Source organism: Physcomitrium patens, chromosome 9, assembly GCF_059467195.1.
Source record: "Physcomitrium patens ecotype Gransden chromosome 9, ASM5946719v1, whole genome shotgun sequence".
NCBI lineage: Eukaryota > Viridiplantae > Streptophyta > Bryopsida > Funariales > Funariaceae > Physcomitrium > Physcomitrium patens.
Window position 1 is genome coordinate 13,538,207 of NC_143418.1, and position 23,606 is coordinate 13,561,812.

At 32.1% G+C, this 23,606-nt stretch overlaps 1 protein-coding gene across 1 annotated transcript; it reads left to right on the forward strand.

Moving 5' to 3' along the window:
• The first annotated feature begins 8,483 nt into the window (after nucleotides 1-8,483).
• LOC112286320 (uncharacterized) lies at nucleotides 8,484-11,215 on the forward strand. Its single transcript, XM_024528081.3, has 2 exons — nucleotides 8,484-10,436; nucleotides 10,599-11,215. The coding sequence occupies exon 1, from the start codon at nucleotides 9,471-9,473 to the stop codon at nucleotides 10,428-10,430; it is 960 nt and encodes a 319-aa protein (XP_024383849.1). The 5' UTR covers nucleotides 8,484-9,470; the 3' UTR covers nucleotides 10,431-10,436; nucleotides 10,599-11,215.
• The last annotated feature ends 12,391 nt before the right edge of the window (nucleotides 11,216-23,606 follow it).

Consider the following 23,606-nt stretch of genomic DNA (forward strand, 5'->3'; position numbering starts at 1 on the left):
AGAAATGAGGTAGAAAAATGATTTATTCTTGACAGCTCTTTAGTTGCTTGGTGCCCACGAAACCAATTCAAATTCCATTGATTTAAATCTTTAATTGATTTTTACCTCAATTTTCTCAATATAAAATCTAATGATTTGTAATAAAAATAAATAAATACTGCATTTTTAGTAAATATGTTGATCTCAACAAACTTCTAATCTATATATATATATATATATATATATTCTTCTTGTGTTTGATAAAGTCCCACAATTGTGAGACATTATCAATTTTTAATACACTATAATAAACATCACTCTAGCAGAATTTATGGGCTTTAATATTTAGTAAATTTGTATAAACATATGTGAGTATATTTTCATACCACAAATATATTATTTAATATTCTCGTCTGAAGCGTTTAATTTTTTTGAATAAAATATTGTAGACATATATATATATATATATATATATATATATTCTGTGCTTGCTGGTGATGTTCGGGATAATTTATGATGCAAAAGTCAACGACCCAATGTTGTGTGCCATTATATATTTAAGGAAAAAAAATTAAAATTAATGAATTATTACGACTTTAAAGCACAAATCAGCATTATCTATTGCATGCACAAACTAGTTGTTTATTCTGTTTCAAAAGGATGTTTAGTCGCTTCAACTTGAACGATCTTTTTATTAATTTGATCAAGATCCTGAAAATAATACAGATTTGTCCATGGAAGATAACATAAAAGTCGAATTTATACAGATTGATTAAAAAATCGTTTGTAAATTTTTACTACTGGTTTTAAAATACAATTATATGTATAATAAATTTTTGGCTGTTATGATGTTTGTTGGATTGACAATTAAATGTATAAGTAGTTCAATGTTAATTGTATACTTTATTGCCAAGTTGAGTATGGTAGATCATCATTTTAAACAAAGAAACAGAAGATTTTTTCATTTTTTTATTTTTTATAAAGACTAATTACATTAATATTTAGTAGGAAAAATCTGGCATTTTTTCTATTATTTAATTTTTTGTTTTTTTATTCACCAAAAATTGAAGATTTTTTTTACTCCTATGAATATTGTAAGATAGAATTATATACAATGTTACCATATTCTACTTTAAGCAACTTTATTCATGTTTTCAAGCACTTTTCAACTTCTCTAAAAATAGAAAACAAAAAATAGTCTTAAAATAATATCTGTTTTTAATTGTTAAGTGATCGTAACACATTTTTATCTTTTTAAAACAGAAAAAATCTAAAATAGTAATTTTCCTTCTACAAACCACATTATTTTATGATTTAAAAAGTATTTCTAGGACCTTGTGGAAATATAAAAAGTAACCAATTATTTTTTTAAAATAAAATTTACTATTTTAGTAATTCATTAAATTCTTTGGAATTGATAGAATTTTTGTATGTACTTTTTTCTTCTCAAAATTCAATTGTGCTAACTTAAATCTATTCTAAAACATATTAGAAACCTTATTTTCTTTTTGAAGCTTATTTTTGTGTTTCTCAAGTAATTTTATTTCCTCATTGTTAATTCTTTACACTAAAAAAAAACATCATATATATATATATATATATATATTTAATAAATTACTAGTATAAGATACTTTTTTAAACTTTTGGAATTTTGTGAGAAGATTATGTTAATTATTTTTAACCACTATTTTTTATGTATTTTATTTTATTTTATTTTAAGGAATTCAAACAGATATGGATTCTTTTGATTTGTAATTTAAATATAAATAACTAAATATAATTGTGAAAATTCCTATGTATCACATTCAAGGTTTTTTCCTTGATAGTTTTAAGAAGAGACATTTTAAGTAGAGGCGTTTAAAATTTGTTTCTATCAAATACAATTCATCCTTTAATTATTATTTTTTATATGATTCTAAACTTTAATTTTTTAAGATGTCCAATCTTAATCAGTGCCTCGTTTAGTTATTATCCATAAAATCTACATGATAAGTTTTGAATTATTTATAATTTCTAAATATGTTTCTTTCACAATACAAATTAATCATCATAGAGTATTACTTCAGTGTGTTATTTATTATCCAATAGATATATATTCTACTGTAAAAGAAAATTTATATTCAAATTATCTACTAAATTGTTTATCATACAAACAGACAAAAATACAAGGACACAGATATAATGTTAAGTTCTATATAATTTATTTATTTTTCTTTTCACTTTACCATTATCAAAATTGACTTGCAACTTTGAACCTTATAAAAGAATAATATAAATTTGAAGAAAATATTTTTAATATTGTCATGATGGCATTAGTGGTGTTGGTTTCAACTATTTGACTTTTTTTGTGATAATTTTTTTAATTGATAGTTATTGGCTAGAATAAATCAATATCTTGAGATTGAATATAAGATAGGATTGTAGCAGAATTACATACATATATATATATATATATATATACATATGTTGCATCTGATTTCTTTCATTATTTCACTTTAAAACCATGATATTTCGCAATAAAATTTCAATGACTTGTTTTATTGTGAATTTCCAGTATTATCAACTTAATTAATTTTGAATCATTTAAACCTGAAATTTATCAATTGTATGTATGTGCATATAATAATAATAATAATAAATTAGTTTCTGTATTTTATTTATTCATTTGATATGGAAGTGAATTAATATACAACATTTGAGAATACAATATGGTGCTGTGATTTCTTATAACAACAAAATCTTATAATTTTTTTGAGAGTGACTGTCCTAAATTTACAAAGGAGAAAGTTATTGAAAAATACAACATTAAAAAAATACATTTAAGCATAAAAGTTCAGTAAAGTATGATTTTCAGATGCAATATTGAATTGTTTCTCATTTATTTATTATTTCAAAGAATAAACTGGATCACATTAAAGTAAATAAATAGAGAATGACAATGATTTAAAGAAAAAGGTTACTCAAACCAAACACATTTAGGAGTCAGCCATATATATATATATATAAATATACATATAAATGTGTATACTTTCAATTTCAACTTGGTACATAAATGCTTGTCCAAAAGTTGTAACATGTTCTGAACTATTTTTATCCACCCAATTGATCCACACCAAATATTTTTGTGTCTTTAAATTTGATGTTTTATGATTATGATTATTCTTATGATTTTAATCAATTGGCTATGATCCTCACATGCTAATGGAAGGTGGGGTGAGATCGTGGGAGGCACTTGTGTTTTGTTTTGCCATGTCACACCATAGGGGTGGGTGAGAGTGACGCATTTGCATGGATTATGTGAGGAGCACGACATGTGTAGCCGACCAAAGCAAGAAGAAGAATAACAACCACATCAACAACAAGTAGTAGGAGGAGTAGGAGAAAGGGGGGTCGGCACCATTCTAACCCTATTTCACGTTACCCAACGCTTTCATATGCTCCTCTCTCCATCCCATCCCACACACACTTCGCCACCCTTCACCACCACCACCGCCCTCATGTGTTCCTTTCACTTCCACTGACTTTTCCTCTTGGCTTGGGTGACATGACCCCCTCTCAATGGGGACTTTTGGACACAGGCTAAAAGAAAAAGAACGAGAAACCAACACCATAATAGTCCAATGTCAATTCTAATAAAAGATGAAGATGAAGAAGATAGAGAAAAGTAGAAAGAGATAATATGACCTTGGTGGAGATTGAATGATGTGTATGTGCAATGTTTGAAGGGCTTACTATGAGCAGAGTTGGAAGCATCCGGAAGGCATTGAGAAAGCATCCAAAAGCATCTGAAACCATGGAATGGCTAAGTTTCCAGAGAGGGAAACAGGATGTTTTTTTTAGGGTTTCAGCATTTGGGAACCCATATTCTGGTAGCAATTGCAATGGGAACAGCAGACCCTCGTCCATAGTACAAGGAGGAAATGGGGTCCCCCCTTGCCTTTCTGCCCCCACTATTTTCCACCACATTGTGGTCACCATATCCCCACACAAAAAAAAAAAAAAAAAAAAAAAAAAGAAAAAGAAAAAAGAAAAAAGAAAAAAAGAGTTGATTAATAATATTCCTTTTGCGACAAAGATTAGAGGGAAAGAGGGGGGGGGTGACAAAATGGGGGAACTAGTATTATGCATGTATCCGCTAATATCGGCCAATTTGTCTAAAATCTCCCCAACATAACACACATGGTATATATGCAATATTCGAGGTGCCCACACACCAGAAGACCATTCCATCGTGTAACATAATTTTGATATATTCCAACGATACAATGGGTCAGTGAGGAATGGGGCATCCGAATATAATTAGATATCCGTTCATCCTACCATTGCGTGATTATCATCCTTCGGTCATTCATCCACAACTGTGCGTCCCGCAGCTTCTTTCACAGTTCTCGGCCATAGAAGATTTGGTCAGCGATTTGCGATTTGCAATTTGCGCTGTGGGTTCCGTTGCTGAGAACCCAATGTTTGTGAGTGAGTGAGTGAGCAAGTAAGCGAGAGAGAGAGCGTTTGTTGGGGGGTAAGAGGAGAAGCAATGGAGCTTCGAGCGGAGTGAGACTGCGTCGCAAGGAGCGCCAAAAGCGATGGCGAATTTTGCAGTGGGACCCGAGGATTGGAAGGGCGTCCCGGGGGGGGAATTCCCAGGCGGCGAGAACCCTATGGCCACTTTTGGAATCCGAGCCCAGCTTCGACGGATTTGCACCGGAGGTTTTGTTTTTTCTTTTTCTTCATGGAACTGGCTGGAGAGGTTGCTGGGTTCCAAAAGAGAGCCTTCATTGCAAGTCAAAAGGCTGTGCGTGGTACTTACAAGCCTAGAGAGACGACTATGGCTCTCTCTCTCTCTCTCTCTCTCACCCTTTCTCACGGATGTTGTGGTTGTAGGGGGGTTGGATTAGTTGATTGATTGATTGATTGATTGATTGAAAGAAATGGGAAATGGGAAATGAAATGCGTTTGCTCCCACAGAGGTAGGCGGCTTCTGATCCCCCACCCACACCCCCCGTGCCTTTCGCTTCGATTCACGGATTCCGGCTTCTTATCTCGTGTCGCGGCCTTCACTTCAACGCACGGATTCCCGGGATGAGGAAAATGGGGTGGGACAATGAACCTATTTGACAAAGCATCTTTTACAATTTATTCAAAAAAGTACAAATCGGGTTATGATGAAATATGATGTTTCCGAAACAGAGATAGAGAAATAAATAAACAAATACACAAATAAAAACAAAATATACAAGGATAGTCAGAATGAAATATCAGGACGGCGAGTTTTGAACTTGGTAGTTTTCTGATCCATGTTCGCAAATACAGAAACCCATCTATGGCTTGCACACGGAACCCTCAGTTGTCCCAATTTTGATGGGCAGAAACAACATGGGCTCCTTACCGATAGAGTGAGCTACTTCTTTAGTCACCGAGAAACGTCGAATATAGAGGCTGGGAATCAAGGGTTTCAACAACCTCTCAGATAGGAACATGGCCTATTTTTATCCTACTTGCTGATTTGTGGAATTAGTGCAGAGCAGGTATGCCTGGTGTTTTGCAACTGTGGAAAACTTTTGAAGCCACGACGAAGCGAATGATTTTGCATGAACAACGCTACAGCTCGAAGAATGTTTACGACTGTGAAATGGAATTCCAGGATGAACTGTTCACACGCACACACACACACACATTTCAGAATTTACCACACAAACAGTAAGTGGTTACAGTCAAACTCTTTATGTGAACAATAAACACTGGCTGTCAGGACCATTATTAGCGATACAGACTTAATGTGTTTAATTTGGTTAATGAGGGTGATTAGTAGCAAGAAAAGCAAGCGTCGCATGGTATGTTCGGTGAAGATGCAAGAAGAGCGGAATTGGGGAGATGCACTTTTAGCGACGGTATGTGGCCTCCCAAAAGCTCCCAATCATTCACTTTACTAGAGGTTTATTATAACTCGCCTGGAGTGTCAGCTCCTACTGTTTCGCCGCTTACGCTGAAACCTGTTGGGCTATTTCTGCCACCCGTCCCCGAATCCGCGCTCTAAAAACGCCTGGGCGGTTTGGTTTGTTTTTAGCGAGTCTAAATTTACTCGCGTAAGAAAATTCTCTTGTGGAGGTGCTTACCGTAGCTCATAAATGCATGACCTCCTCAGATCGCAGTTTGACTTGCTGTCGATTCTCCCAGAGGGGAAGACTCCGTGGTGGTCATGGACAGGATTCACCACGCTTCAATGGCACCGTCGATCATATCACCTAAATTTAACCCCTTCGGAGATTGCGTACAATCCACTTATAGCGATGTGAGAAAACTTCAACCGACTCGATGATCGTAAGAAGTTGAGGAGAACCCTGCCAGCATGTTGGACAGCTGCATCCCGTGTCTGTGTGTCTCCGTGTCGCTGCGATTAGCACTAGATTATGCCCAAGATGAACAGAAAACCGGGAGGTGAGTGAGGATGTGGACAAGAGGCTTTTTACCATGGCGATGCAGTGTTCAGGAAACTGGGTGCAAAGCTCAGACCTCGAGAAAGTGGCAATCCCCTCCTCCAAGTCTGGCTTTTTTCGGAAAATTAGGATTCCATCGCAACCACTGCTGCACCTTGCGCAATTTTCAACTGTGTGTGGAACTCTCGGTCGCTCTCACGAAAAAGATTTCGCATTGTTGGCGTTTTGAAACGCCTCTTTTAGGTCGATAAGAAACTTAAAAAAGAATTGCCTTTTCCACAGTTCATTTAAACTCGTAGAAGTGTTTTTTTCTTTTTTTTTTTCTTTTTTTGGTTTGCTTCCTCAGTGTGACAGAATAAAATCCAGTATTACGTTCTTACGATCTCTGCTGGTTGAATAAAACATAGCTTCGTGTGTTGTGTGTGCAAGGCTGCCTCCCATGCATTGAGTGAAAATATTCAATGAAAATAATGCAGGGGGAGTTTGTGAGTGCACAGACTCAAATCGGAGTTGATTCTAGGGGATAGGAACTAACCAATCGAAATTTGGACTTTGTTCAATATAGAATACATGGAAACCCGCTGTAATATAACATTTTCAAATATTCTGCGTGCAGAAAACACAATCAAATCAAATTCTTGCTTCATTTACGTGATGTTGATTTTAACGAGCAGACGGTTGAACAAATCAAAGGTAACTCGATTTAAAAAATAAATATTTTAAAACAAAAAAAACCTAGAAACAAAATCCAACAGTAACATTGACAAAATTTTAAGCTCAGTGCGAAAACTGACGACCCACAGATGGATTACGGCGTCGCCAGTAAAGCTGTACCCTTGGCACTGTCGCCGTGAATAAATAAATAAATAAATATATGCATATATATTACCACTCTAAACCTGCCCTGGTGATTGTATTTGATAAATCCACATGGATTAACGTGATGGTGGGCTATTAGGAAGGTCTTCTTTAGGAAGCGCAGTAAGAAAAGCGGCAACGAGTCAAAGGGTCCTCGATCGCCCATCGTAGGCCTAAATTTGGAAAAAACCGGCACCCCCCCTCTACGGGCAGTGCAGCTGGCGGGCACCCGGGGCATCATCGCACCTCAATCTCGCTGTACCGAGTCGGTGGGGGGCGCTCTGCTGCGTTGTGCCCGGGCTGGGCAGCCAAACGGAGGCATGCAGCTTAGGTTCTCTTGCCGCCCCCGCGTGGGACGATTGCTTCGGGTAGGGTGTCAGGGGTTCCGGAAAGAGAATTTCCGGACCAACTTGCGGCAAAAGGAACCTGGAAGGATCCGCAACTTCCCTTGGCTGCAAGATTAATCGCAGCGATCAATCATCCAGCAGACGAACGCAACATAAAGGAAGGCATGACGCTCTGAAGGGGAGCCGGTTTTTGCCACAGTTCCCCGTGGTTGTAGGATTCGAGACCCTGAAATTGTGTGATTCGTGGAGATGAAGTACGTTTCCTGAGACGGAGCTTATTTTGGAAACAGAGCGGTGATAATAAACGAGTTTTTTTTTTTTTTTTTTTTTTTTTTGAAGATTTTATCGTAGTTCCGTGTAGTGGTAGGGTGGGTCATGTCATGAGACAACTGCCATTTGGAGCCTGGACTGTAGAGATATGAGAAATGAAAAGTGACTTGGTTTATTGTTATTGTTTTCTTCTTTTTTTAAAAGAAGAAGTTTCGCTTTGAGAAAGTAATCTAAGGGGATTCACTTTTAGGGTAACAGACTGCACTTTTGGGCAGTGATGAAGGGGGGATGGACGAACATTGGACCCACTTGGAATGCAGGAACATTACCGCACTGTGGTACAGAGCCGAGACGACCCCAATGTGTAAAGACCTGATGATGATGAGATCAGTTGAGTTCGTGGCAGATGTTAAAGAAATATTGCGACCAGAAAGAAAGAAAGAAAGAAAGAAAGAAAGAAAAGGTTTGAGGGCAGTTGGGTCCCACGTCGAGATCGCTCAGGTTCGCAGCTGCAGGTGCGGCACTGGAGGTGGGGCCACAGGTCGGAAGCAAAGAGATGAAATTGTTTCAGAAGCACCAGAAACGAGTCCATTCCATCGTCTAACAATCGTCTGAGAGAGCCTCCCCGCTGCACCCGTCTGCCGCTGCATGCATTACCACCTCCCCTGCTCAACAATCACCACTTACAAGTTGGACTCCCTGGAGGCCTTTCTCATCTGTAGACGTTTTATGTTTGTATCAGAACCCGTGTGCTGGGGTTGATATCGTCGTCATCGCTTCCCTCTGTCTAGCGAAGAGATCGCAACCACTGTCAAACCTTAGACGCTGAAGACTCGTTACCTTATTTCGGCTGACCAAAGCTTGGTTGTGACTCTGCGAAACCATCGCCTGACATCCTTAGCCTCGTTTGTAGAGGACTACTTGTTCTACCCTGGAACTTACTAATCTGTCGTGTCCGGTAGAGTTGGCTGCTGTGTGTGCCAACGTCGGTTTCCACGACACAGATCTGCAGGCAGACGGCTAAGGAACCCTCGGAGTACTCTCTATTTCCAGTGCATGATACCGCACGGGCCAGCTCATACTTTGGTTAGAAGTGACGTAATTGGTGTTGCCGCTAACACAACAACAGTTTCAGCAACTTGAGCAGGCTATGGTGATTCTAGACACAAATTTGGTTTAGTCAATGTATGGGTCCTAAGTTCCTTCAAAGATCATCCACAGTTCGCCGACGAAAGGTGTTTTCAATTATCTCCGGGAGTGCAGTATAGCCGCGCGCAACCGTAATACCCCTATTTTTTCTGTCAACTTTCTTAGTCATAGATCCTACATGCAGGTCGCTGGAACCAGGCAATCTGAGACTCCAATTTGCATACCAGAAGTTGATAATATGTTGCTGAGACTACCGCCCCGATAGCGCTAAGGTCTACACCCCAACATAGACGCTTAATCCAAGGAAAGAGCTCTTCTTCAAACTTTCTGCCAAGGTATCTCACATCCGCAAGTTAATTAGCAAGTACGTGCAATCAGTTTTCTACACAGAAGCCATAACCATCGGAAACTTTTTCCCCCCTGCTTCTCGAAAACCATGGCACCGTACCAGGCCATCGACAGCCAAGGCTCGCCCAAACAGTTCAACTCCAAGAGCAGTTCAATGGAGATGCTAAGCGTAAGCAAGGACTCTCATAATGTGGGGAAGCCGGCCGTCGGCGGAGGAGCTCCATTCAGACGCGACTGGCAGGCGGCCGGCACGCAAGCCATGCAAGCACCCACTATTCGGGTGATACACATTTTTGCTCCTAAAATCATCAAGACGGACGTGGCAAATTTCAGGTCTACGGTACAGAAACTAACAGGGAAGAGCACTAGGAAGTCGCAACGAAGAGCACGCACGAAGACGGTCAGCGATGTGGTTGCCGAACAAGATTGTGCATTGATGGCAGCCTCGCAAGGTTGCGCTAGTCTAGCTGGGCAGCCGCAGTGGGACCAGGAAACCGCCCAGAAGGAAGTTCTGCAGAGACTCGTAGTCGATGCTTGCGGTACCGATCATTTGCATCGCTCCAATAGTGGAGAGTCAACTACATTCAGCATGGAAAGCAACACCAGCAACGACACTGCAGACCTGTCCAGCCCCTCAGATTTCACCTTCCCCTCTTGCACTTACTTGCAAGGCACCCAGGCGCACTATTCCTTGGGCGCGATCCCAGCTCCATTCTTTGGGTCCCTCGTGTCGGACATGGTTCAGCCCAGCTTCCCCGTCTCGTCGCCCACTTTCTCCCATCCCAGCTCTCATGGTTCCGTGGGAATGCTGGACAACGCGTTGCAGCTGCCGCCTGTGATGGACAACAGCTTTCCTAGTTTTGAGGTGGACACTGTGGAGACGGCTCTCGGCCCCTCGCTTCTGTCCGATGTTCCATTTTCGAGTTCTCTCGGAGGCGCCTTCTCAGGAGGGGGCTTGTATGATTTAATGCACCAGCAGCAGTATTGCAGATTGAGCGCCGTCCACCAGTCGTTTCAAGGCGGCGCTTTCTTTGATCAGTCGATTTAGCTCCTGGTATGGATCCACATCCGTGTCCTCATGAGTGCACAGCTAGTGCCAACACTTGCATCATGGTTCGTCGGATTGTTGCCGTGATTGAGGATCTAGATCGTCACATCTGTGCGGTTGAACATGGCCTGGGCGTCCACTCATCTGCAGCGATTGCGATGTGTGCAGTGATTAAAGATTTCGGCACAGATTCAAGCGAGAACGGATGAATGGGTCACCACCAATACATTGTAGTGCAATTCACTTGGCGAGCGAAGATGGCGGAATTGCAACTTCAAGTTTGAGTTGTGCTGGTTGTGGTGGCAGTGTACACTTGTACAACATTGAGAAAAGAATTGAGGAGCAGTAGATCAGAGGTTAGCATGTTACATCACATCGTAGGCACGCACCCCATGGGCTGAGCTAATCACAACGGCAGCAGGATAATTCACCACTGTTGTTGCCCTAGCAACTGTACAGAACAGACGGGCCGCATAACGACATTTCAACGACATTTCCAAGTGGTTGAAATGGGTACCTAACTCAGGCACCTCCGAATCGCGACGCAAGATCTGAACACTTGTTCAGGCCGAGGCCGAGCACTCAGTTACACAGCATTGGTTACGTTGATAGCCATTGAAGAGTGTAGATATAAATCGGCTCATTTTTGGGATTAGGAACTCATGGTTCCGTGAGTAGAATTTACACCATTCCTCGATCGTAATTTAGGAGCTTTTTTGTTTTCTTCTGTTTAAACTTCGATTCCAGTTCGCTAAGTACATAAAGCAATAATGTCAGTTTAGGGATATCAAGCGTCGTGTCTCGTTTGGTTTCACATGTGGGTTTCAGTTTGAGATTTTTTGATTGCCGCAATTCGTTACTCATTGTGATGTGACCAGTTTTCCACCATGTTGCACAGACTGAGAGCCGTGGATTGGAGACCGAATTCTAAGTTCTCAGCAACCACCTCGTGTCTCTTGTGGCATGTGGGAAAAGCCGACTGAGAAAAGCCATTGCATGATTTGCCAGCTTGCTCTGATGCATTCAAACGTCTAGTTATGACCTTCCAGTTCGTGTAGACTGTTCCTGTCCCCGAGCTCTCTGTCGATGTGCAATGCATACCTTGACCGTGAGCACGCACTTCTGTTAACGGTTCCTTGAGTCACAATTTCCCTCAACCTTTTCAAATGGTTTCCGCCTTTCAGGCGTGCTGACGAGATCCTATCTGCAAACTGAATATGATCATGACCTGTTCAGAACATGGTAGTTGATGCGGATCAACCGAGAAATATCATGCATTTGTCACAGACACCAGTGCGGAGTAGTGTCATGTGAATCACTGCGAGGAGCAATGATTATGCATGCTGTGCAGCAGCGCCCTCGTGCATCCTGACTCGTGAGACGCGGGTATCTGTCCTCTGAACCCGAGGACTTGGGCATCACGTGGACGTTTGTAGTATATGAGAATGGCTTTCAAGTGAAATTGCTGTGCTACCGAGTGGAATGACCTTGTGCTTGTTAGAGTTTCGCAACTCAACGCTAGTGATGCTTGTGAAGATATACAGTTACTGATTGCTGCGAATACAACAGGTAGCGAAATGGCGTAGGGGAATTCCATTTCTGCATGCCCGTCAACCCTGTAACGACGTGCAGAATGAAAAACTTGTTATGTCATGAGATATGGAGTTTCAACAGTCGGCTAGTGAGCTATAGTGGTTATGTACTACTCGCACTCTATTAACTACCAGTGTCCAGGGATCGGTATAGTTAGCTTTGATCCCCAGTAGTTGTTCTGCTCCGAGATTCTCTGCTTCCATGATACCCCAGAATACTGGCACCGCGACGAGCGAGTACACAGCACAACTTCGTGATAGTACTTGGTACCACTTCAGAAAATTGGTACGAAATTACAACACCGTGGGCAGGCAAAAGTTAGTGTGCCACGAAGTCAAGGAAGGGTTAGACAAAACATTCCAGATCTGAAATTTCCACTGCACCAATCCCTTTGCCACAAACAGACCCGAAACAGACCCTGTCAGATATTGTAGGGCGAGAGTCTAAATCCTTACACAAACTGAATGCCATACATACAACATTGGAAAGAAAGAGTATTCTCATACTTCTTCCATACCGGTACTTCGAGTGTCCGAATGATAACACCGTGATGTGAACTGGATCGATATCCACTTCATACGCGTGGATGTGGGCGAGATCGAACGGTCGGCTACTGCAGTGCCGCGAGTACTGGATGTAGAAGGTCAACTGCCGTCCAGGGGTGCAACCAATCCAGGCGCTTCCCGCACATGTTGTGAAGTCGTCTTGCGACCGACCATTATCATCATGCGTACGGGTACAATGTTACAGACCCTACATTCCAGCTGCAATGGTTAGTGCATACGTCCTCTCCGCCCTGACACCTCTCAGAAGGTCGGCTGGCGAAGCTGGTCCTAATCTGCTGTAAGATTGCTAAACTCCTCCAAGATTCTCATTACGTATTGCGCAGCAGCAGCAGCACCATCACCACACCCCCCATCAGCGTGTGTACAAGTGCTAGAGCCCGGTAATGGTCCGTCATGAATGGGGGCCATGATCGCAGTGGGTGCAGTCTGGATCATCTGATCCCAGGTCACTGACGATCCCCTGACGCAGCCAGTGTGGTCAACCGCGGTAATTATACCCCGTGGGTGCCATCCAAACGGCCTCAGAGCCGAGATTCAAACCCCCCGACCTCATTCTCTGCGCTTGTGCGTTTTCCTCCTCGAGCACTAGCGCGTGAGATGATCAAGTAATTGGCAGGGTATGTCAGTGTGGTCTTATGGAGCATTGCAATGGCATGTCCTTGGAGACAAGGAATCTTCAAGGCTACTCCATGCCCACATAAAGAATCCGCCTGACCCTTCAACAGTACCCCTCCGGATTCCACTTGCTAGTCCTGTGTATATTAGACGTCGATGCTGTAAAACCTTGTGGGGAGTAAATCTTTGCTGCCCCAGTTTTTTCAATCAGGCATCGTAGACAAATGTGGGAGTGGATCGGTCGCTGCAGAGTGTTGACTGTGTTCCTCTCCCTTGTTTCATCCAGCTCCCATTGTGCACAATGAATAGAATGGGGGATGATTTGGCAGTTTAGTGTTTTTATGAATAATGGTAGCATCACAGGCTATAAGGTTTTTCTGTTGTGTACCATTGTAGAAGATCCTGTCACCAGTGCTGGGCTCCTTCTTGGAAAAGCCAGCAGTTTCCCCCTTTTTTTGGGCACATACTATTGACTTGATGAATGAATTGGAGGAGATGAATTATTTTACTAGAAAATATTGTTTACTTAACATTTGACTAGTCTTGTTTTTGTTAAATTCTAAAGTAAGTAGAAGAACTAGAAGAAGAGGAAAAAATATGAGTATCTTAGAAAGATTAAAATGTGAATACATTGATAAAATTCCAAGAAATAAGAGTATTATGTGATAAATTTTAATATTAAATTCTAAACTTACTTTGGTCTATAAAGGATGCCTTTGGGTTGCTATAAAGAATCCACATTGCATTTACATTGAATAAGGGATGCACCTAAGAAAGCAAGCATAGTGTAGCACTTAAAACTCAAATAAATCTATAGAAGGCAATACACAAAGCATCAATAAAAAGAGGTGCCAACTTTTAAAAAACTACAATTTATTTAAAACTTATACAAATTAAATATATAAGATCTTTTTTCTTTCAAATAAAAATATTTTCCAAAAAAAAAACCTTATGCACTTAGTTTGATTATAATTTTAGCAAGTTATATTTTTATTGAAGGTTGGCATTTTTTCTTTATTAAAACCCATTTTTTTGATACTTATTCTTGGTGCCTTTTGTAGATGCTCTTTGTAGGTTCTTTCTACTATAAGTTTGGTATATATCCATTTTTAGATTATCTTTTTAGATAAGTCACATGGACTAAATAAGATAAAAAATTAATAATTATTTTTAAAAAATTTATTTTATATCCAACTTATTTTGAAAAATTATTATGCCAATATATCCATGATTTATAGACATAGATGTAATTTTTTATATGCCTATTTATATAATATTAAAAAATACAATAGTAATATAATATCATCTAAAACTATATTTTTTTAAAATTATAAAAAATATACTATTATCTTAACAAGTTTTTAGCTCTTCCAAAACATGAACTACTTAAATTAAATCATCTTTAAGTTTTAAAATTATATAAAACTATTTTATATCTTCTTTTTTTTAAATAATAGTAATAAAAGAAGATATAGGATTAATAGATAAAGCTTGCAAAAAGGTGGCAAAGCCATATTTTTAAATAGAGATTAGAATTGAGAGTATAAATAATACATAAGGTCTTCTTTGCAACAAAGCTAACACTAGAATAAGTTAGAGATGAGAAAACAATAGAATAGGGGAACTAAAAATGGAGGCTATAGTAAAAACTTGCAAACCAACATCTAATCTCTACAGGATGCAATCCAAAGGCAAAGATACAATAAAACTACAAAGCTAGTATAATACTTTTTTTTATTTTAATTACTATATAGTTTTCATCATCTTAGTGACAATTGGTAATTTGAAAGAAAAGAATACAAAGCTTAGTTATAAGGTATTAGAAAATATATTCATAGTAATAGAATTTGTAGAAGCTCTATAAAGCCTCTACTATTATTACTATTATTTTTATTTTATCTATCCCAACCACAATGCCATTTATTACAATTCTAAAGTGCTAGAACTTTTATTTGGAAGTTGAACTCATGGTGTGTCAATTTTTGATGCAGCAATAGTTACAATAGTTGATACATATGTATGTTTAGCAATATGACAACAATCTTCTTTTATGCACTATTCTTTAAATTTTCATATTTCTAATCATATTAGATAGAAAAACACTATAGTGTTAGATCTTATTGCTAATCATTTAAAATAGTAAAGATGGTGCAAAAGCATGTATAGCTTAAGAAAAAGCTTGTATTAGAGATAAAGCAAATACCACATAAGCTGCAATATTTAATTTTTAGTTTTTAGTTTTTGTGTATGTATATGTGTATTTTTCTTTATTTATTTATTTTAAGGATATGAATCTGAAAAAAATCCAAAAGATAATATACTTTTGTATCACTAAAAAGGAGAGAAAGTGAAGAAAGAAGAAATAATTAAAAAGATAGAAAAGAACTAGAATGACTCTTATCAAATACAAAGAGATTAGAGAGCCTTGAACTAAGATTGAAATACAAGAAAAACATTGATATGACTAATGATGGTCTTGGTCTTACATTTATATATACTAGCTAGAAAAAAAGTCTAATATTAGCTTTCTAAAGATTATAAGGCTTGTGGCTTAAGCATCAAGTTGCAAGTTGTTTTGAATGCAATTTTTTTAAAATAAAAACTTTTAGAACAAGTCTTAGTAGCTATATGGCATATTTATAAAAGTCTCAATATCTAATCTACATCTAAAAGACTTTCTTAAAGCTTTAAAAAGAAGATAGTATCTTTCTATTATATTTTGATTACTTTTAATTACTTCATTTACTTAAGTTATACGGACATCTATTACACCTTCTTCCTTCTCTTCTTCCCTTTCATTTCATCATATCTTTTACTAAGTAATGGATAGCAATGCAATTATAATTTGATTATTGCTATTCTTTGTTGTCTTATGTTATTACTATTATTATTTTATATTTGTTATTTTTTTATAAAAAGTGACATGATTGCATCCTATTTTTTTATCTAATTAACAAGCAAGCTACTATTCTATTATTGTGTAGAATATTTTCTTTCTTTTTTTTACTTTGAATTAAGAAAACAAAGATTGTACAAATAGATAGATGGATAAAATCATTTATTTTATATATATTTTATTTTTTAATATTTTTGTATCCACAAGTATACTAAGAATAAGATTTTTTTTAAAAAAAATATATATACATATTTTGAATTTTAAAAATTGACTTAAAAATTTATTTTTTAAATAATTCTTTTATATTTTGAATTTTGATTATTAAAATTATAAAAAATTATATAAATTTACTTTCTTACAATTAAAAAAAATTAAATCTATGAAAAAAATATAATTTTATTTATTTTTTATTTTGTGCCAATCATAGAAAAAATCTAAATTTAAAATTTTAAAATAATTTTAGAGATTTAATTAAAAAATAAAATCTATAAATGATATAAAAAATATTATTTAAAGTTATTTTAATATAATATTTGAATAAGTTAAGAATGATTAAGAATATCCTATATATTAATTATTTATAAATTATTTTAGTTTAAAATCTTAAAAATTTACACAATTGTTTTATTTGATTTTAATTAACATAACCAATTAATACATATCATATTTCCATAAATTTCTTTCATGTCTATGTTTGTGTGAGTATCTATATATATATATATATATACATACAATCATACATACATACATACATACATACATACACACACACTATATATATTCAGTAGAAAATATTATATTTATTTTGATTTATTTTAAAATCAACTAACACAATCAATTAATGCAAAACATATTCATATAAATATCTTTTTTATTTTTGAATATATATAAATATACACACACATTTACATGTTGTTTATTTATAATCAATAATAATATAATATTTAACTTACTTGGATAGGTTGCAAATATTGTTGAAGTAATTTATTAGTATAATCATCTTTTAAAGCTGGATATAGTTATTATAGTTTAAATATTATAAAAGATAATATATACATACACATATATATGAATATATAAAAAATTACGAAATATTTTTATAAATATTAAAAAATATTTTTTATGTTAACTATGTAATAAAATCATACTTATTTATTTACTAAATTGGTTTTTTGTTTTTATTTTTTATGATCTGAATATAGGTGTCAAGGATACAAATCTAGAATTTTAAAAATAAAAAAATACACTCATGTATTATTAAAAAAAAAAAAAAGTTAAAAAAATATTTAAATATAAAATAAAAACATACTAGATTAATTATTGCCTAATATAAAGAAGCTAAATAGTCTTGAATCAAAATTAGAATATAAAAAAAATTGATAAAAGTAAGAATGACTTTTCTTTGGTCTCCATATATATTAACTACCAAAAAATCTTTGTAGAGGCTTGTTAAGGACCATAAGACTTATGACCTAAGTATTAAGTTTTAGTTTTCTTCTAATACGATTTTCTAAAAGTAAAATACTTCTAAGATAATTTTTAATAGTCACATAGCAAATCTATAAGAACTTAATCTATATTTACAAATCTATATTTACAAATCGTTTTTAAAGTTTCTTAAAAAGATATCATCTACCTAATATATTTCATGTATTACTAGTTCTTTTTATTTAACTAATATAGACATCTATTACATTATTCTTCCATCCAAAGCGGATTTCTTAAAGAAGTGGTTAAGTTATTTTAGAAAATAATGAAGTCCACCATTTGCCAAATCATATAAGTAATAAGCTCTAAGGAAATAAAACTATTTAAAAATAAATATGTTGGTTGGACTATAATCTTCTTTATAATGTTCTAATAAATATGTTGGTTGGACTATAATTTTTTAAAGCCATCATGAAGATTATTTTTAACATTAAAAATAATAAGGTCTATTGATACATTAAAAAATTATAAAAAAATAGTCTCAATCAAAATTATTGACTTAATAATCAAAAGAAGTACTTGCTTCAATTTAATTTAATTTTTTTTTTGTTAATCTTATGTAATATTTTTTTTATTTTTTTTAAAATAATAAGAATAATTTGATAAGGCATTTGATGGGATTTTTTTTCTACACCAATATGTAATATTAAATACACATTATAACAAAGATATTTTTTAATGGCCTTGATGATATTTTAAGATATATGCTAATATGAAAATTTTAAGTTTTTTTTTATTGATGTACTTTATTATGGATCTTATAATTAACTTTGGTTGCTAAGAATTCAATTGAATAAAATGCAATAAGATGAAGTCTATCATCTACATTTTAAAATTACTCTTAATACAAAATATGATGTATTTATTTCTATAAAAAATAGCTTAAAATAGGAACTAAGAAAAAAGCTATTTTTAAATTATGAAATATTTATTTTACATCTTAATTCTACTTAAATTTTTATTTATAATTTAATTGCAGAATCAAAGTAATAAATGAAAAGAAACTATTTATAAATATTTAATAATTATTTTTAAATCTTAAAAAATAGATATTATAAACTATTTTTGGAATTTTTAATCTAAGATAATTTTTATCTTTTTAAAATCTATTTATATACTATTATTTGATGATATGTGCCAAATATTCTACTTGAGTTGTATAAAATACACATGGTTTTGTCTTGGCATATGGTTCTTTATATCTAAGTTTTTATACTACAAAGAAAATATATTATTTATGCTTCTTTATATTCTTGGAATACATAAGAATGTTCTTGAAATAACAGACAATAAGATTATCAAAAAGTTTACAAAATATATTATTTATCAAATGTTGAAAGTAATTGGAATATTCATCAATCCAAACTACATCATATTATGTTTAAAATGACCATTTATAATTTAGAATGAAATCTTTAATTCATCTCTTTCTTAAATACATACCAAATTTTAGGTTCTTTATATATCTATCTTTATATAGATCTTAGCTTCATTCAAATGATAAAATAGTTGTAATATCAAAAGTAAAGGATAAAAATTTATAGTATTCAATTTTTGGAGTCTATAATAAAGCACATATATTTGAAAGGATTTATCTTATTTTCTTTTCAAGGAAGGTTGATGCACCTTCCAAAGATTTTGAATATTGAATAAAGTAATTTTAAAGATTTTTTTCAATATTTTCTTTTAAAATAACATATTTATTTTGCAAATTGTAAATTGGTCCAAAGAGTGGCTGAGCTCTTTTTAAAAATCAATTGCATAATCGAAAGATTGATATTTTGGCAATATGTTAGTACTTTTTTATTTAAATAAATATTAATATTTTTTTATAATTCTCTAAGATTCTATTACAATATTTATTTTAATAAATAATTGGTGTTACATAGATGAAAAATGGATCTCTTTTTTTTGTAGCTTATATAAATATCATAGTAGTTTATAATATAAGTTTGATTTTTTTTATTAAAGACGAGTTTTAATTTTGAATCTAATTTTTAAATAGAAAAAATTAAGACTACCATAAATACGATCTATTTGAGGATTTAATCATAAAAATATTAAAATAATATGGTTGATTTGAAATTTTGTAATATTAAATACTACTAAATTTTTATAATATTTTATAGTTACTTCCACTAATATAATTTTGTAGGTGATATTTCTTGAAGATGAAGATTGTCCATTTAAAACTTTTGCATATACAATTAAGGTCTTTTTGTATTAAAAATGTCTTGTGATACTTAATAAGATTTTTATTAAGAAAAAAATAGAGATACCAAAATCTAAAAAGGTAAAAAGTAAAAAAATTAGGATTTTTAGATCCTACATAGACTTATACTAATGAGTATTTAAAGGACTTAAAATATAATACATGGCCTTTATAAGATGATATAGTATAAGAATCCAATTACACAATTTTTAATCTTGATAGGAAATTAATTTTCTAATATATTCTCTTATTTTAAAAATATATTATTTGTCTTGTCATTTTGCTACTTCATACAGTAATATTGAGTAATATGTTTTTATTTTCCATTTTCTTGCTAGCATTAACTTTTATCTTTTATTATAAAAAATTTAAAATCAATAGCATTAACTTGCATGTCTTTTTGGAGTTGAATAAAAAATTACTATTGATTGAAAAGTCTTTGAAACTAGTTATAATTTTTTTATTAGATTTTTATCTAAAAAATTAAAGTAAAAATAAAAAATAAAATTTTAGATATTTAATTTTTTAATATTTCTAATGATGCAAGAAACATTAAAATCCAAGTTAGTAAGAATAATTTCTTATACTTCAAAGATTAAAAGTAAATAATAGAAAAATTAAATAAATATGTTTTATTTGAAAATAACTTTCTTAAGATATCAAAGATTTGAGTCTCACTAAGGCTCATAAGTATTATATATGGGTGTTATAGAGAGGCTACTAGCCCTTTGTCTTATCCTTATACTTGCATTCAAGGTGCCACAATCCATATGGCACATGTGCACCTCTCTTTCTATGAGTGATATATAAGCTCGTAGTCTTCATATTTCTTATTAATAATTTTTTATTTTTTTGTTTTACTACATGATGGTGTTCAAAAACATCCAATTTTCTTAGAAACCATACAAGGTCTTTGAATCTTATTAAACTTCTTTATAATGGCCGTTCAAAATAGAAAAAATTATTTTTATCAAAGTCTTGTAATATTGCTCTAAACATTCCTAAAATATTTTAAATAAATTCCAAATAAATTATAATATAATTCTTTAAAAATTAAAAAAATACATATAAAGTTTTTATAATATTATTATTAATTCAAGACTACTTATTTAATCTTTTGGTTATTATTATTATTATTATTATTATTATTATTATTATTATTATTATTATTATCAATTTAAATTAATTAAAAATCATATTTTTTATATAAATAACTAAAATAATATTAAATTCTATTTATGCTTCTTCTACCTACTAACTAATGTCTATAGTTATTTTTGTTAAAAAATAGGTAATATATATGAATAGAAGTCTAATGCAAATATTTGTATCAATAACTAAATATAAATTTTTATAATTAAAAAATATTAAACCAATTAAGATAATTTCCTTCAAGACATACTAAGATTCTATTTCTAAGATATTTTCTCTAATAAGACTTTTAAAACTTATAAAACCTTTTAAAATATATTAAATACTCATGTAATTAGATAAAATTTTAAATCTTGATATTTTTATATCTACATCTCTTTTATATTTTTTTATACTTATAAAAACTTTAAATTCTATGCAAAAAAAAGAAAAAAAGAAAAAAATGATATTGAATAAAAAAGATTAATTAAAAAGAAGATAATTTATAATCTCTAAAATACTCTTTTTTTAAGAAAAAAATAATTCATTCTTTCTTAAGATTAAGCTCTAAAATTATAAACATTAGTCATATCAAACTAATAAAATTAAAAATCTAAAAAAACCCAAATAGATAATATATTCATATATTTTTGATAAAAAAAAAGTAAGAAAAAAAGATATAGTTATAAAGAAAAAAAATATAATAGACTAAAAATTTTCAAATATAAAGAAGTTAGAGAGTCTTTATTAAAGATTCAAATATAAGAAAGGCATTGATAAGACTAGAATAGCATCATTTTTTATTTCTATATATACTAAATATAAAAAAATCTTGTAAATACTTTCAAAGAACCACATCACTTATGGTCAAAAGTATTAAGTTGTAGATTGCTTCTAATGCGGCTTTTCACAAGTAAAAAACTTATAAAAAAAGTTTTAATAGCTACATAGAATATCTAATGGAATTTTAAGATCTAATCCAAATCTAAAAAGATTCTTTAAATTTTTATACAAAAGATATATCTAATATATATTATTTATTTATTTATTTATTTATTTATTTAAGTAATATATAATAATTTAAATTAAAATATTATATTTTAATGATTATTAAATAAGATTCAAAATTTTATCAATCAATTTTTTTTTAAAAAATAAGATAATTTATTATATTAAAATAGATTTAAAAAATCATATATTAAGATTTAAATACTAATTTAATTACATATAAATATTTTAATATTTAAAGATTTAAAAAAATATATTTTTAGTCATTTGATATAAATAACAAGAGAATTATTTGGTAGACATCTTCTTTGTATTATGTAGACACCTTTTCCATGCTATACCAACAACATACCATCTCTACAAATTTTTTAACAAATTCAACATTTATGAAGTTAAAAGATATAAAAACAACTATGTAAAATAAAAATATATAATATATAAATATCAATACAAAAACTAAATTAAAATAAAATAAAAAAGTTTATATATAGAAATATTGACTAATATATTTTTCTTTTATTCTTTAATTTATTTGTTATAATTAACTTTTATATTGATAATGTTTCTACATTATGGATTATTATTATTATTATTATTATTATTATTATTTTATTTTATTTATTATTTAGCCTTATTAGTGTTCAACTTGTTAAAAACTTATAAGAATGATGTTTTATTAATATAGCACTGAAGAAAGAGAGAGGAGGAAGGAAGGAGGAGATGTTATCAAAGACATGAGTCACAAACAACCAAAAAGTCAATACATTCTTCTATTACTACAAAAGAAAAAATAATCACTCAAAGATACTGCAATATTAAAACTAAAATGGCTATTTCTCAAGACAAGAAGACTAGAGATTCTTGAAAAAGCACTTAAAAAAAAGAAATGCATTGATAAGAATGAAGAAGGTCTCATTTTTGCATTTTTTTTTTTTTTTTTTTTTTTTTTTCTCTCTCTCTTTCTTTCTCTCTCTCTCTCTCTCTCTCTCTCTCTCTCTCTCTCTCTATATATATATATATATATATATATCTATATATATATATATCTATATCTATATATATATATCTATATCTATATATATATATCTATATATATATCTATATATATATATATCTATATCTATATATATATATCTATATCTATATATATATATCTATATATATATCTATATATATATATATCTATATCTATATATATATCTATATCTATATATATATCTATATCTATATATATATATCTATATCTATATATATATCTATATCTATATATATATATCTATATCTATATATATATCTATATCTATATATATATCTATATCTATATATATATATCTATATCTATATATATATCTATATCTATATATATATCTATATCTATATATATATCTATATCTATATATATATCTATATCTATATATATATCTATATCTATATATATATCTATATCTATATATATATCTATATCTATATATATATCTATATCTATATATATATATCTATATCTATATATATATCTATATCTATATATATATATATCTATATATATATATATATATATATATATATATATAAATTAACTAAAAGCTTTATGTTAATGTTCTATAAGACCTCCAATACATGTCTAACTTATAAGAATTTTTTTTATATGTGCAATATATAGCCAACTT

Coding starts and splice junctions, on each gene's coding strand:
- LOC112286320 (XM_024528081.3), top strand. CDS start 9,471: ATGGCACCGTACCAGGCCATCGACAGCCAAGGCTCGCCCAAACAGTTC.